Below are 13,855 nucleotides of genomic sequence, written 5' to 3' on the forward strand. Positions count from 1 at the left end.
CCCCGCTCCGTGCAGTCCCACATCCCGACCCGTCGGAGCCGCCAACAGCTTCGGGGCTGCGAGACGGGCGGGATCGTGGAGCCTAGCTGGACGAGGGGCGGCTGTCGCGCCGGGAAGCCTTGGCCGCCTCCCGTCCACCCGCCACCCACTGATAGTCCTAAGCCTTCCTCCCTCGGCTGCACCTGCGCTCGGGCCGGGGGGGGGGTGGGGGTGGGGTGGGGGGGTGGAACCCGGAACCTGGCTTCGGGGCTCACGTTTCCAGCCGGCGGGATCCGAGCAGTGCACCAAGCGCGCCCGGATAGCGGCAGACGGACTCGGGTTACCATGGCAACGCGCCGGGACCGGAGGCTGCTCGTAGCAGGCGTTCTGGGTGAGGCGCGGACGCGGGGGCGGCGCGGGGGGCCGCCGAGGGGCCTCAGGGGCCCGCAATATGGGAGGCTTCGGCCTCTCGGCTCGCTTTTCACGGGCGTCTTTGCTTTCCTTGGAAAAACCCGAGACGTTCAGGTCCTGCCAGACGCAGTGCGCTGGGTGGGAGGGCCGGGGGCGTTCTCTGCCGGCACGCTTTGTTTCGAGTGCTCTAGTGTTTATTCGACCCCTCCAGGAACCTGAAGAGGTGGGTGCTGCAGAGATGAGAGAGTTTACCCCGGACAACAGCCAGTGAGGACGGGTTCAAACCCAGGCAGCCTGGTCCAGAGTGATTTTTTTTTTTTTTAAATTATTTGAGACTTACAAAAGAGTTGCAAAAGGAGTACAGAGATTGCCTCTTTACCTTTTGCCGAGATTCCCCCAAATGTTAACCTCTTATGTTACCATAGTTCATTTTAGCAAACTAAGGAAACTAACACTAATACAAAACCATGATCTAATGTATAGGATTTATTCACTCAGCAATTATCCCACGAATGACTTTAGTCTTTTACAAGATCCAATCCAGCACCATCCGTGTTTTGTCTTCTTATTCGTTAATCTGGAGCACTTCCTCTGCCTTTCCTTGACTTTTATGAGTCAGTTATTTTGCAGAATGCCCCTCAGTTTGGGTTTATCTGATGTTCCTTTATGATTACTTTTAAGTTATGCATTTTTATTAAGAAAAACCTTACCAGTGAAATTGTGTTTTTCTCTGCATCTCATCAGGAGTCATCTGATGCTGATTTGTCCCATTACTGCTGATGCTAACTTCGGCCGTGTGTTTTAGGTGATGTCTACAAGGTGTTTCCCTCATCAAGTTACCCTTTTTCCCTTTCTAAATAGTAAATATCTTGTTTATAACCATACTGCCAACGAGTAATTTTAGCGTCCAGAAGTGAGCATTTTCTGAAACAATTATAAGTGTTGCATTTGCCACATGGTAATTTTTCCATTTCCATTATTTCTGCTTTTATAAGTTGGAATTGTACTGTAAGGAAGAACTTTTCCATATTTTAATTTGTTCAGTTATTTCTTGGTATAGGCATTTTATTTTTATTTCATAGGTTATAATCCATTACTATCATTTATTTTGTTGCACTGTTGTCCAGATTTAGCCCATTCAAGTTGGCCTCTGTCCTTTTAGCCTGTCCTCAACATTTTGAGCACTTACTTATTTTCTGACACCACAAGATATTCTGGACTCATTTTGTGCTTTCCTTAACCTAGCCTGGAGTCAGTCATTTCTCTAAGGAGCGTTGGTTCCTTTTAGTTTAGATGTTTTTTTTAGAAACCAAGATCTGGGGGAGGTATGCTCATTGCTACTGGAGTGTCATTGCTTTTTGGCTTTCTCAAAGGGCGAGCTGGGAAACATGTATTTGTGTACACTATATACATCCGTATCTATTTCTATATCCATATATCTGTACATACTAAAAATTGAGTTTATGTTGATACTTCCAATTCCAATCCATCACCACAGGGTTCATTCTACATTCCTTTTCCTCTAACTCTGGCTCCTATTGTCCTCAGTACATTTACCTTTTTGCTCAATCCTAGACCGCATATAACGTAATTTCAGTATTACCAATCCACATTTGTGTGAAAAACAAACCTACTAAAGTATAATATTTGCATGTGGTTGTTTTTGTTTTTTTCCTTAGAATATATAGTTAAAATGCTGTTTTACAAAGTTGTCTTAGTGTGTTTATGTTATTAATTTGTAATAAAGTGAGGTTCATTTGTTTCTGATTATATTTCACTTTGAGTACTTATTGATTTTTTTTTTTTTTTTTTGTGCTGCAGTGCGCGGCTTGTGGGATCTTAGTTCCCCAACCAGGGATTGAACCCAGGTCCTTGGCAGTGAAAGCACGGAGTCCTAACCACTGGACCGCCAGGGAATTCCCGATTCCTTATTGATTTAAGTTTTGGTATGTGAAACATTTATGTGGTTCTAAAAGTGAGCACAGTATCAGCTCTTAACTACAAGACTATTCAAACTTTTATTTTATCATTTATTCGCTTTTTGGGGGGGAGAGGCAAGGGAATCTGGCAGCTGTAAATTCAAATAAAAAGCACTCTGTTCCCCTCACTGTAGCAGTATCCCTCACCCCAAGCAAGTTCCGGTGATTGAATTAAGATCTATCTGCTGCTCATCTCTCTCAGGTTTTACAAATGGTCATGGGTACTGTTTGGCAGTCAGTGAAGGACAGGAGAAAAGGCTTGGGTCATAGGCCCCGAATTTTCATCCCCTCGATCCTCTTAAAAATTGTCTATACCGAGTTTGGTTCATGCTGGGATTCCAGAGGGTGCCAGCACTGAGTCCCCTGTCCTGAGTGCAGAGATGAGCCACCTCTGGAATTTCTTTCAAGTCCCACAAAAATGTTTTATAAATTCAGCTTTTTGAATATATTTACAGAGCACCAGTAAGACAACATGCCTTACCAAAATAGATTTGGGTTTTCTGCATTAGGAATGGTGGTTGAGTGGAAAGCCAAATGTATCTGGAGCCACAGTCCTTCAGAGGGAGGAGATAAAAAGAAACCTCTGCTTTAGGTGTCTCTTTGCCCAGCCATTGTGCCTAAATGGCTTGTTTGTGAGCGTCTAGGGACTGACTTTTAGCCTTTACAAATGGTCCTTTTTTGTACATTTTAGAGTTTGCAACTGCTTATGTTTTACTGAAGTCATGCAATGTTTTTTCAGTAAAGTACTTGTCAAGTGTTTATTCTAAAACAATTGCTCCAAGTTTTTGGTCAGACAAACAAAAGTGTGATTAGTTCTACTGTCACATCTGCAATTGGGTAGCCTGTGGGTTCCTCTCTGATTTGGTCATCTTGGCAAGGGGTGAGATTGGCAAGGATGAAATCACCCTCCCAGGCTCCTTCCTGTATACCCAGCTTATAGTCGCTGCTGCCAGCTTGCTGGAGAGTTGGGGCCCTGCCAGGGCGGGGCGAGCCCCTCTGCAGAGCCCACTTGGCTTGGAAAGCTCCTTCTTCTCCATGGAGCTCCTTTTCATATATGGTTTCTTAGGCCTCATCCTTTGCCCCGAACTCTTGTAAGTATGATGTTGGCTGTTAGGAGATGCTTGGCTATAGATCCTCCTTGCAGCCCTGGCCCTGTCGTAATCTGTGAAGAGATACCTCAGAGTCTCCCAATGCCTGGACGAGCCAGTTTCTGAGCCTCTTTCTCAATGCTCCGTTTGATCTGACAAGGCTGGGCCTGCATGGTCAGGGTCAACTGCTGCAGACCACTGCTGGGTTTTGGGTGAGAGAGTAAGTGAGTGCCCGAGCTCTTCCACACCCCACTGTATAGTCTGTGGTGGCATCTTGACACCAGGGGTGCATTCGAACTCACTCATGACTGAGGTGGTCTTCAGATAGGGCCTCTGCTGCTTGTGTCTGTTTGCAGCCTGCAAATTTTCCATGTTTGGGAAACCATGACTTTCATGAGGAGTAACTTCCATCTTCCTAAGACCCAGAATTTCCAAGTGCCTTTCAGAACTAACAGGTAAATATCCCCCTTAGATTAAAAAAAAAAAAAAAAAAAAAGTTTAGAAAGCTCAGCATTTTACAGATGAGAACATCAGAGTGATGAGATGACCTAGCACAGTCCTGGTCCATCCCCTGCTGACCCCACTGCTTCTCTTAGAAGATTGTGAACACCGTGGGCCAAGACGAGTTGACAGTGCGCTCCCCCCGCCCTTCCCGGAGATTTCTCCAGTTGCCCCAGAGGTTTTGTGTGGTCCCTCCTGTAAACTGGGTGTGTACTGGGGATGCCTGCTGGCTGACAGACAGATTGGGTCCAGATTTTGAATCTGTGACCTTTAATAAAAGCCGATTATTCTCAGCCTTGGGGCTTTTAGGATTTGTGACGGATGCAGGGCAGGCTGTCTGTGATGGGGTGGGAGGGAAAGGAGCATAGCACTGGGCATGTCGAGGTCCAGCGGAGCATACACAGTAGAAGCTGGTTTCTCTCTGGGGACCGGCTGGAGGTCCAGAGGGAGCTGTGGTGGGCAAGATGGGCCAGGCCCCATCCTAGGGGTCTTCATATACTGTGCCAAACAGGTTGAACTTTCTTTTGAAAAGGCCACGTGCCATGGGCACAGTATCACGTGGTCAGATTTCTGTACTAGGAGAACAATTTCCATGGGTGGCTGTGTGACCGATGCATTTAAGAGGCGAGCCTACGGACGGTCCTCAGAGGAGGGAGGCCCGTTGACGTCACAGACCTCCGTGTGCTCTCTCTGTAAAGAGCCGCAGTGATGACTCAGGCATTTCATCAAAGATCATAGTAGCATCGGCATCATTTAAAGTTGTGTATTTGCTTAAATCCTGATTCTTTGCCTGTGAGTGTGCACAGGCATGTGGGTGGTCTGTGTGTACGCCGATTTCTGTTGACAAGACTATGCCAGAGCCCAGAGCTCACTAGGCCATGCACCAGCTCACACTCATGCAGCCCCACTGTAGTCAGCTGGCTTTGTGCATATGTTGGGGTTTGGGGGGGCCAGCCATTAGACGTCAGTTAGTGTGGGTGAACGCCCAACTGTGGAGGTCATCGAGTCACCTTGTTATTCCACTCCGGGCTTTTCTTGAGCTTGGTGGCCAGGCTGACCTGCTGGAACCCTGGTTTCCCAGTGGTCCTGGGAGGCTTGCAGCCAGGGCAGGGGCCACGGGCTGAACAGGATGTGTAAGCCTCCTGAAGGCTGAGCAGAGCCCCTTCCTGCCTTTCCCTCTGGGCAGGGCCTCCCTGACCTCTGACCCGGGCAGCCCTGCGTCTCCGGCCACGCTAGTGATGTGGGAAGTTACCTCCTCTGCCCCTTTGTTTCCGTGCATCTCTGTCTTGTCCCAGTAGGGATGACAACCCGTTGGTGTGGGGACCTGGCCCGTGTCTCCAGCAGGTGAAACAGCACCTGACATGTAGTAAGAGCTAAATAAATACTTGTTAAATGAATGAATTTAAGAAAGTTTGCTATGTTTATGAGAATTTTACATAGCATCATTTTTTTCTGGCTACAATGATATACATCCTAACTGGAGTAGTAACAAACATTTGTTATCTCCTTCAAGGTGCCAGGGATTGGCACACGGAACAGAGTGTGGTGACCGCAGGACATACCTGGGGAATCCCCTCGGCTGTCTACCTGGGGGAAATACTTGGCAACTGACTGAACTGGAAGCCAGTAACTCCAGTTTTTACTGAATTCAAAACTTTTTAAAGTGAATGTCCTTAGTTTCCCTGTAGTTCATTGATACAGCCAATAACACACTTAAAGATCAAGTTATTGTTGATCTAGAGTGACTGAATCTGAAGGGAGAGGGCTGGCGATCAGAGTGTGGGGTGCTTGGGTATTTTGGAGTGGGGGAAACCATGGACAGGGTAGCAGAGGTGGGCCAGGCACCTCAGCGGATGCAGGGTCATCCTCTGTGGTAGAGCCACCTGGGCTCTGAGACCACCTGGTACACAGGGTTGTGGGTACTTTAAGGAAGCCGAGCCTTTGGAGGAGGAGGAGGAGTGGTTTGGAAGGGCCCTGGGGGAACAAAGATACCTGCCTCCCGGGTTCCTCTGCTGTAGCCCCAGAGCCCCATGTTTATGTGTTGTCATGTGATAGTTTTTTTACTTTTTTTTTTTTTTTTTTTTGCGGTACGCGGGCCTCTCACTGTTTTGGCCTCTCCCGTTGCGGAGCACAGGCTCCAGACGCGCAGGCTCAGCGGCCATGGCTCACGGGCCCAGCCACTCCGCGGCATGTGGGATCTTCCTGGACCGGGGCACGAACCCGCGTCCCCTGCATCGGCAAGTGGACTCTCAACCACTGCGCCACCAGGGAAGCCCGTCATGTGATAGTTTTTACCATTTAGTTATTTAGTACATACTTTTGAGCGCCTCCTGTGTGCTGGAGTTCCAAGTATGGGATACCATGTGGAATGTGTAGGGAAGAATGATAACATAAGCAATAATCCACCCGCTCCTGGTAAGTGCCACGCAGAGAACTTGGATGGGTCTACGGCATTGCACCAGTTTGGGTCGAAGTTGAGGGGGGATTTCCTGGAGTGATCCTTGAGTTGGTCTCAGTGACAGGAAGGAGCCTGCTTGTGGGTTGGGTGGAGCATTCCAGGCAGAGGGGCAGCTGGATTGAGATTGACTGACGGGGTGGGAGGGGGAACCATTCGGCACATCCCAGCCCTGAATGTAGCGATCCAGGTGTTGTAAGTGGACCGAGGAACCGGAAGCACTGCTGGGCGGGGGGCAGTTAGGCTTTTTTTTTAAGATTCCTTTGGTGGCTCTGAAAGGGCAAGTATGGAGCAGAGGGGCCAGTTCAGGGTCTGGAGTCAGCGAGACTCCAGGTGAGGGATGATGGTGGCTGAGGTGTGGTGGGGGGATGAGAGACAGCAGGAAATCCAGGCTAGTTCGTGGTGTTCAGCTTGGGCAGCTGGGTGGAGAGGGGTGCCATGGGCGAGCTGAGGGCAACGGGGGCGGGGGCGTGCAGAATTGAGGGTGGCAGGCTCAGGGTTTCTGTCAGCACCCTGTTAACTCGAGATGGCAAGCAGGCCCTGGATGGATGCAGCTAAGGAGAGGCTGACAAGGCCGCACTGGGCCTGTGGGTGCTGGGCAAGGCAGGGTGCGACTGCCTAGCAGGAGAGGTGGTGGAGACCGGGGCTGTGCCCAAGGTCTGCCCCGGCAGAGCTCTGCTCTGCCCCAGAGCCCTGCGGGGAGGCCACCACACTGTCCCTGGTTAGGACAGCTCTATCAGGACATTTGTGGAGTTCGGCCGTCCCTTCTGATTAGGACCCTGCTTCCGAGTTCGTCCTCCCTCCCTGCCCTCACACTCAGGACGCTTGCTTCCTGTCCGATGCCACATGTCAGGGGGCGCTTCCTCCATCAAGCCTTCTCAGATTCTCGGTGGACACCGAGTGGGTGTCCTACGTTTAACTCAGTTCCCACACTAACTGCCTGGGGTTAGTGCCGATCCCACGAGATACCCCCCTTCTGGATGCAAGTCCAGGTTGTCACCTATGCTCTGCCCGACTGCTGTAAATCAGGGTTCCCATGACCCCTCTCCTCAGGTTCAGTAACGTGCTAGAGCAGCTCACAGAACTCTGGGAAGCGCTTTACTTACTAGATCACCAGTTTATTATAAGCGGATACAACTCAGAGCTGCCAGATGGAAGACACAGGGTAAGGTGGGTGGGAGGGGCCGGGAGCTCCCATGCTCGCTCTCCTGGCACACTGCCCTCCACACTTCCACGCCTTCACCAGCCCAGAAGTTCAAACCTGCTAGTTCAGGGATTTTTACGGATGCTTTTGAAACAGTGCATAATAATTAGTCAAACCCATTCACCTGCCTTCACTAATCAAGGTAGTTTTAAGACTTGCATGTCCTCCGAGCAGCATGTAGCCTAAACAATAAGATGTTTGCCTGAGTTGTTTTCCAGGAACTTGGAGTCAGCTGTGTCTAGTTCAAGCTGAGCCAGTTAAGACTGGATAGGACCACCAACCCTCCAACTGGGCATGTAGGAGTGTCCGCTTGGTGACCTTTTAACACTGGGGGGTCGAAAACTCCACCCTCAAAACGTGCAGAGGCCTGTAGCCTAGTTACACCTGTGCAGACCGATTACCAAACCTTTTTTCAATCACCTTTCCTCATGAGCTTGCCTCTGACTGCCCTGCTTCTTTATTCCTGATCCCATAAATACCCCGAGCCCCTTGCCTCTGGGGAGGTGGATTTGAGATTTGATTATCTTGCAAATAAACACCCTCTTTGCTGCAACCTTGGTGTCTAAGCGAGGCTTGTTGTGTGGGGGGCAAAGTGAACCTGGTTGCCAGCCACGAGGTAAGTCCAGAGGGACGTTTTGCCTGTGCCTCGTTGGCCCCTTGCCAGTACTGAAAGCCTGTAGAGGAGTCTGAGCATCTGCTTGGTCTGTTAGTTCCAGGGACCGTCCCCTGGATTTCCCCAGGGAGGTGTTGCTGACCTTCGGTGCTTAGTTTCATTTTGCAGCAAAGAGACAGGTTTTGGGTTTGTTTTGTTTGTTTGTTTTGCGGTACACGGGCCTCTCACTGTTGTGGCCTCTCCCGTTGCGGAGCACAGGCTCCAGACGTGCAGGCTCAGCGGCCATGGCTTACGGGCCTAGCCGCTCCGCGGCATGTGCGATCTTCCCGGATCGGGGCACAAACCCGTGTACCCTGCATCGGCAGGCGGACTCTCAACCACTGCGCCACCAGGGAAGCCCCTGTTTTGTTTTTTTTTAATTTATTTATTATTTATTTTTGGTTGCATTGGGTCTTTGTTGCTGTGCGCGGGCTTTCTCTAGTTGCAGCAAGCGGGGGCTACTCTTCGTTGCAGTGCATGGGCTTCTCATTGCGGTGGCTTCTCTTATTGTGGCGCACGGGCTCTATGTGCACGGGCTTCAGTAGTTGTGGCATGCGGGGTCAGTAGTTGTGGCTGGCGCACTCCAGAGCGCAGGCTCAGTAGTTGTGGCGCACGGGCTTTGCTGCTCCGCGTCATGTGGGATCTTCCTGGACCAGGGCTTGAACCTGTATACCCTGCATTGGCAGGCGGGTTCTTAACCACTGCGCTACCAGGGAAGCAGGTTTTGGGTTTTGAGTTTTTGTGTTTGGAAGATGTCTTTTGGGTGAGTAACCTTCTTAAAGAAATGTACCTGTGCCTGTTGCCAAACACCTTGGCTCCCTGTGCACCAATGCCGAATAGAAATACGGAGACAGAGATTTGGAGGAAAAGAAATAGAGAGGCTTTTATTTCTCTGCCAGGCAAAGGAGAGACACGGCATGCTGGCACCTCAAGAACTGTGCCCCTGCTCCTCGGGGAATCAGAGAAGATTTACATGTGGGGCTTGCAGTCAGGCCTATATGATAAGGATCAAAAGTAGTGAAGGTCTTGCATTCTTTTTCCTGCATTATTTCAAAACAGTCACAGCTGGCCTCAGGCAGCCTGGTAATTGGGTTGTTGGGTCCGTTTGCCTCTTGGTTATCGGCCTGCGACCTTCTTTCTGAAATGCAGATGCTACAAGGGAGCGCAGGATGTCATTCACTTAGTGTTAAAGAGTGATAGGTTAGCTTTGTGAAGTACAGATCTAGTTACAGACACTACAGATTAGTAACAGTTAAAACTAGGAGTGATTAACTCTTTCAGGCCAGGTTATGTTTCTTGTCTAGCCTGGTCACTGTTCCCTTTATTTTTCTTGTTCTCAGGAGAGGGAAAACTTCATTTCTATTTTTGCTGCAACATGCCTAGATTGTTTGCCAATCCTGTCCAGATTGTGGGTTGGCAGGATTTTTAAACCTGATTGTTTAAACCATTAGCCACTGGTGATTGATTCAGCCTCCAGCTCCTCTCCTTTCCCTGAAAGTTGGGAGGTGGAGGTGCAAGTTCCAACCCTCCGGTTCCCCTGGCAACCAGCCCCCAACCATTGGTTATCTAGGGGCTTTCCAAAATCACCTCATTAACATAGACTCAGGTGTGGTTGAAAGAGGTTTGTTATGAATAATGGGAGACATCCTTTCACCTGGAGTTATTTCAGGAACTAGGAACAAAAACTAACTAAAGATGCCCCTGTAGCTTCTGTCACTCAGGAAGTAGGGTTTTAGGAGCCTTGTGCCAGAAACCGTGGATGAAGACCAGTGTTTGTTGCTGTATCACAACCCCACAAGGCCCTGCGTTCTCCTCCTTCTCCCTCAGCCTCTCGTGCCTGTGCCCTCTCCCTTTGCTCCGCATCTCTGGTGCAGTCACCCCGAGACAGGCTGGGCTGGAAGGGCATGTGCCTCCTCCCCTCCGTGAGGCTGGCCTGCACCCCCAGTGGACACCGGGGAGTTGTGGATGGATGTTTCTGTCCAGATTGAGATCATCGCGGACGCCTGAGGATTAGGGGCTGCGAGGACCAGCCTTAAGAAATGATAGTATCTGTCACACAGGTGCTAATAAAAGCGTCCCCTGCACAAGTGTCTGGAGGTCAGCACAGCAGGCCTGTGGGAGAGACTCAGCCTATACTTTTTCTGTCCTCTGTGGCTGCTTTCACACAGAGTTGAGGGGCATCAGTAGAGACCCTGTGACCCACCAAGCCCTCAATGTTTACCGACTGGCCAGGAAAGGGAGAAAGCTTGCCAGGCCCTGTCCTGCACAATTGTTTCCCTTATCGTAAGGAATTCGTTTAGATCTAAATGCCGACAGCTTCACCTGGGAAACTGCCTTACTTTTTCCTCATGAAAGATGCAAATCCTATGATGGATCCTGTTTTCCTTTGTGCTTTGCCTTCCAGCAAGCCCTTAGTCAGATGCATTGCTCAATATTTAATAATTACCTGGCCTTCATTACCCATTCCTAACGTTCATCGTGTGTTTCTTTTTTTTTAAATCAATTTTATTTATTTATTTATTTATTTTTGGTTGCATTGGGTCTTCGTTGCTGCACGCAGGCTTTCTGTAGTTGCGGCGAGTGGGGGCTACTCTTCGTTGCCATGCACGGGCTTCTCATTGCAGTGGCTTCTCTTGTGGAGCACAGGCTTTAGGCGCGCGGGCTTCAGTAGTTGTGAGCTCAGTAGTTGTGGCACACTAAGCTCACGGGCTTAGTTGCTCCGCGGCACGTGAGATCTTCCCGGACCAGAGATCGAACCCGTGTCCCCTGCACTGGCAGGCAGATCTTTAACCACTGCACCACCAGGGAATTCCCTCATCGTGTGTTTCTTATTTTACTTTCTGTGTTCTGAGCACTGTTCTGCTGAGCTGTGAGAAACAAATGTCTAAAAAGTTTGTTTCACGTTCCCACTGTCCACGGGGGTAGACAAGCACGTAACACGCATCTTCTTCCAGAAAACGCACCTTATTGTTTCTTTAGACCTGACAGAATATTTTGGGAGTCTCTAAATACTAACCCAGACCACTTTACTTTTTTTTTCATTTTGTTTCCAAGATGTTAATAGTAATAATTTTGATTACACAGATAATTTTTTGGTAGGGTGTGTGTGTGTGTTTATTTTTTGTTTTTTTGTTGCTTTTCTCTAGAGTTTTATGAGTTCTGTTATTAGTGATCACCTTTCACAGGGCAAAGAGTCCACAGCTCATAAGCTAAGCAAGACTTGGGCTGTCTGAGGAGAGCAGTGCTGGTGGCAGCAACTCTGCAGGTGTTTGAATTGAGGTCCTACGAAGAGTTCAATCACAGTAAACCTGATGCCATCAAAACGTTGTGTAAAATGAAAATTTTGTTCATTTCTTACCTCCACTGGATTTTAGAAAGTAAGGTTTCGTTGTAGAACTTTGTTGGTTTGTTTTTCTTTTAATATTTATTTATTTGCTGCATTGGGTCTTTGTTGCGGTGCGCAGGATCTTTCGTTGCGGAACACGGGCCCTTTGTTGTGGTGCATGGGCTCCAGAGCGCGCAGGCTCTGTAGTTGCCTCACGCAGGCTCTCTGGTTGTGGCACGTGGGCTTAGTTGCCCCACGGCATGTGGGATCTTAGTTCCCTGACCAGAGATTGAACTGGTGTCCGCCGCATTGCTAGGCAGTTTCTTAACCACTGGACCACCAGCGAAGTCCCCCTGTTGTTGGTTTTTGTTATCAGTAATTTCAGGAGTGAAATGAACTTCATGTCTCTAAAAAAAGTAGTCCTCTTTCTGGTTTAGAGAGTGTTTGCTGTAAATGTAATGTTAAAAATAAATTTTAAAAAAGACCCTCAGGTTCTCCTGTTCCTGTTTCTGTGTTAGTTTGTGGATATTTGCTTTACATTGACCAAGGGGGACCAGTATTCATGCTGCTGGTGCCCCTTGGGAGGGGCTGCATGGAACCTCCACAACCTGCAGGGTGTCTTCACAGGCCCCTGAAATCTTGTTCTTCTGCCCAAGAGGGTTTCCATGAATGTGTATTGACCCTGTGGGTTGAGATGGCCTGGGACAGTTTGTCTTTTTCATTTAAAAAAAAACCCACTTAAAATGAATCAGACATTTCAGACTCTTTACGGGCAATGATACACAAAAGTCACTGCTGGATGCCTGCCTCAGACCCCACCTGGCCTTCCTGGAAAAGCACTCTCAGAGCCGGGCATCATTCACATGCCACCCTCTACCCCAGAAGATGCCAGTGGTACGTGTGCCAGCCTTTATGCCTTCTGGGCCTGTTGTGTAGCTGGCAGGGCCTGACCCATGGCCTCGGACCCATTGCATAAGTCAAGCCCAGGAGATTCCCCCCCCACCCCCACCAGCGGTTCTACGTATCAGAATCCACCCCATCTCTGCCAGGTGATGGGACCAGGACAGTGGTGGAGGTGCCCTGGTGGGGAGCAACCCTCACCGGCCCTGCCCCTTGTGGGCCATCCTCTGTGGAGACGGGAAGCAAGAGGTCTTCAGACACTTGTTGGCAACTTGACAAAGTAGTTTTATGCTGTTGAATCTAATAATTAAAAAATCGGAGTTGTGTATTATATATCTTCGTTTTTGTAATTTTCATTTTTTTTCTAGCACTTTATTGTGTTTTACAAAAGTATCAGTGCACAATGGACTGGAAACACAAGAACAGAGGAGCCTGCTTCTGGGTGGTGAATCTCCGGGAGCCTGCATTCCAGCTCCAGGAGTAGAGCACGGGGGTGGGAAGGGGCATTGGCTCAGGGGCCACCTGGGGCCAGTCACAGCTCAGCTACTGAGCGGCCTCATTTTTTTATTTGCAAAATGGGGAGAGCACTTTATGAAACTATTTTAAAGAACCTAGCTTTTGTAGGTGAGCAAACAACACTCCCTGTCTTTCCTTCCTCTCTTACCTCGGTGATCCTGCACTTACTGTCTGTTCCCTCTGCTGTAGGGTGAGGATAGGGTAGAAGGAGCCTTTGGGGTCTGGGCCTAGTATGCCCCTGCCCTGCTGGAGCCTAGGGGAGCTGCCTTTGGCTCTCCAGAACTCAGAGTGTGACCAGAAAGCCAATAACTGGCCAGAGCATCCTCCTGCTTTGGTGACAGCGATCATTTAGTTGGGGATCTGAGGTGTGTGTTGTGGAAGACAGGGTCCCTAACGGTGAACCTGTTGCCTGCCTCCTCTTTGCTGCAGCTGCCGACATGCTGCCCCCGCCCACAGAGCAGGCCCTGAATGCCCTGCTGGCTCGCAAGGAGGAGGAGTGGCGAGCACTGCAGGCCCAGCACTCCCAGTTGCGGGAGGCAGCCCTGCAGGACGCTCAGCGCCAGCTGGAGGAGGCACAGGGGAAGCTGCGACGCCTGCGGGAGGACTTTGTCTACAACCTGCAGGTGCTGGAGGAGCGGGACCGGGAGCTGGAGCGCTACGACGCTGCATTTGCCCGGGCCCGTGGGCTGGAGGAGGCCAGGCAGGCCGAGGTGAGCGAGCTCAAGATCGAGGTGGCCAAGCTGAGGCAGGCGCTGGCCGGCGAGGCCCGGCGGGTGGAGGATCTGCAGCAGCAGTCCCAGCAGAGGTTGCAGGAACACCGCCTAGAGCTGGAGCGGGTCCACAGG

The 13,855-nt window shown here is 49.9% G+C and overlaps 1 protein-coding gene across 7 annotated transcripts in view; it reads left to right on the forward strand.

The window, feature by feature from the left end:
- The first annotated feature begins 231 nt into the window (after positions 1-231).
- The window catches only part of CCDC57 (coiled-coil domain containing 57), a 106,316-nt gene continuing 92,692 nt past the window's right edge, over positions 232-13,855 (forward strand). The window contains exons 1-4 of one of the 7 annotated variants that reach the window (XM_067715082.1): positions 232-370; positions 1,135-1,209; positions 2,212-2,336; positions 13,440-13,854. In XM_067715082.1, the coding sequence (XP_067571183.1) occupies positions 13,448-13,854 (407 nt within the window). In that variant the 5' untranslated portion in view covers positions 232-370; positions 1,135-1,209; positions 2,212-2,336; positions 13,440-13,447. The other 6 variants (XM_067715081.1, XM_067715083.1, XM_067715084.1 and 3 more) reach the window with 6 other exon arrangements.

Source organism: Pseudorca crassidens, chromosome 19 (genome assembly GCF_039906515.1).
Source record: "Pseudorca crassidens isolate mPseCra1 chromosome 19, mPseCra1.hap1, whole genome shotgun sequence".
Lineage (NCBI taxonomy): Eukaryota > Metazoa > Chordata > Mammalia > Artiodactyla > Delphinidae > Pseudorca > Pseudorca crassidens.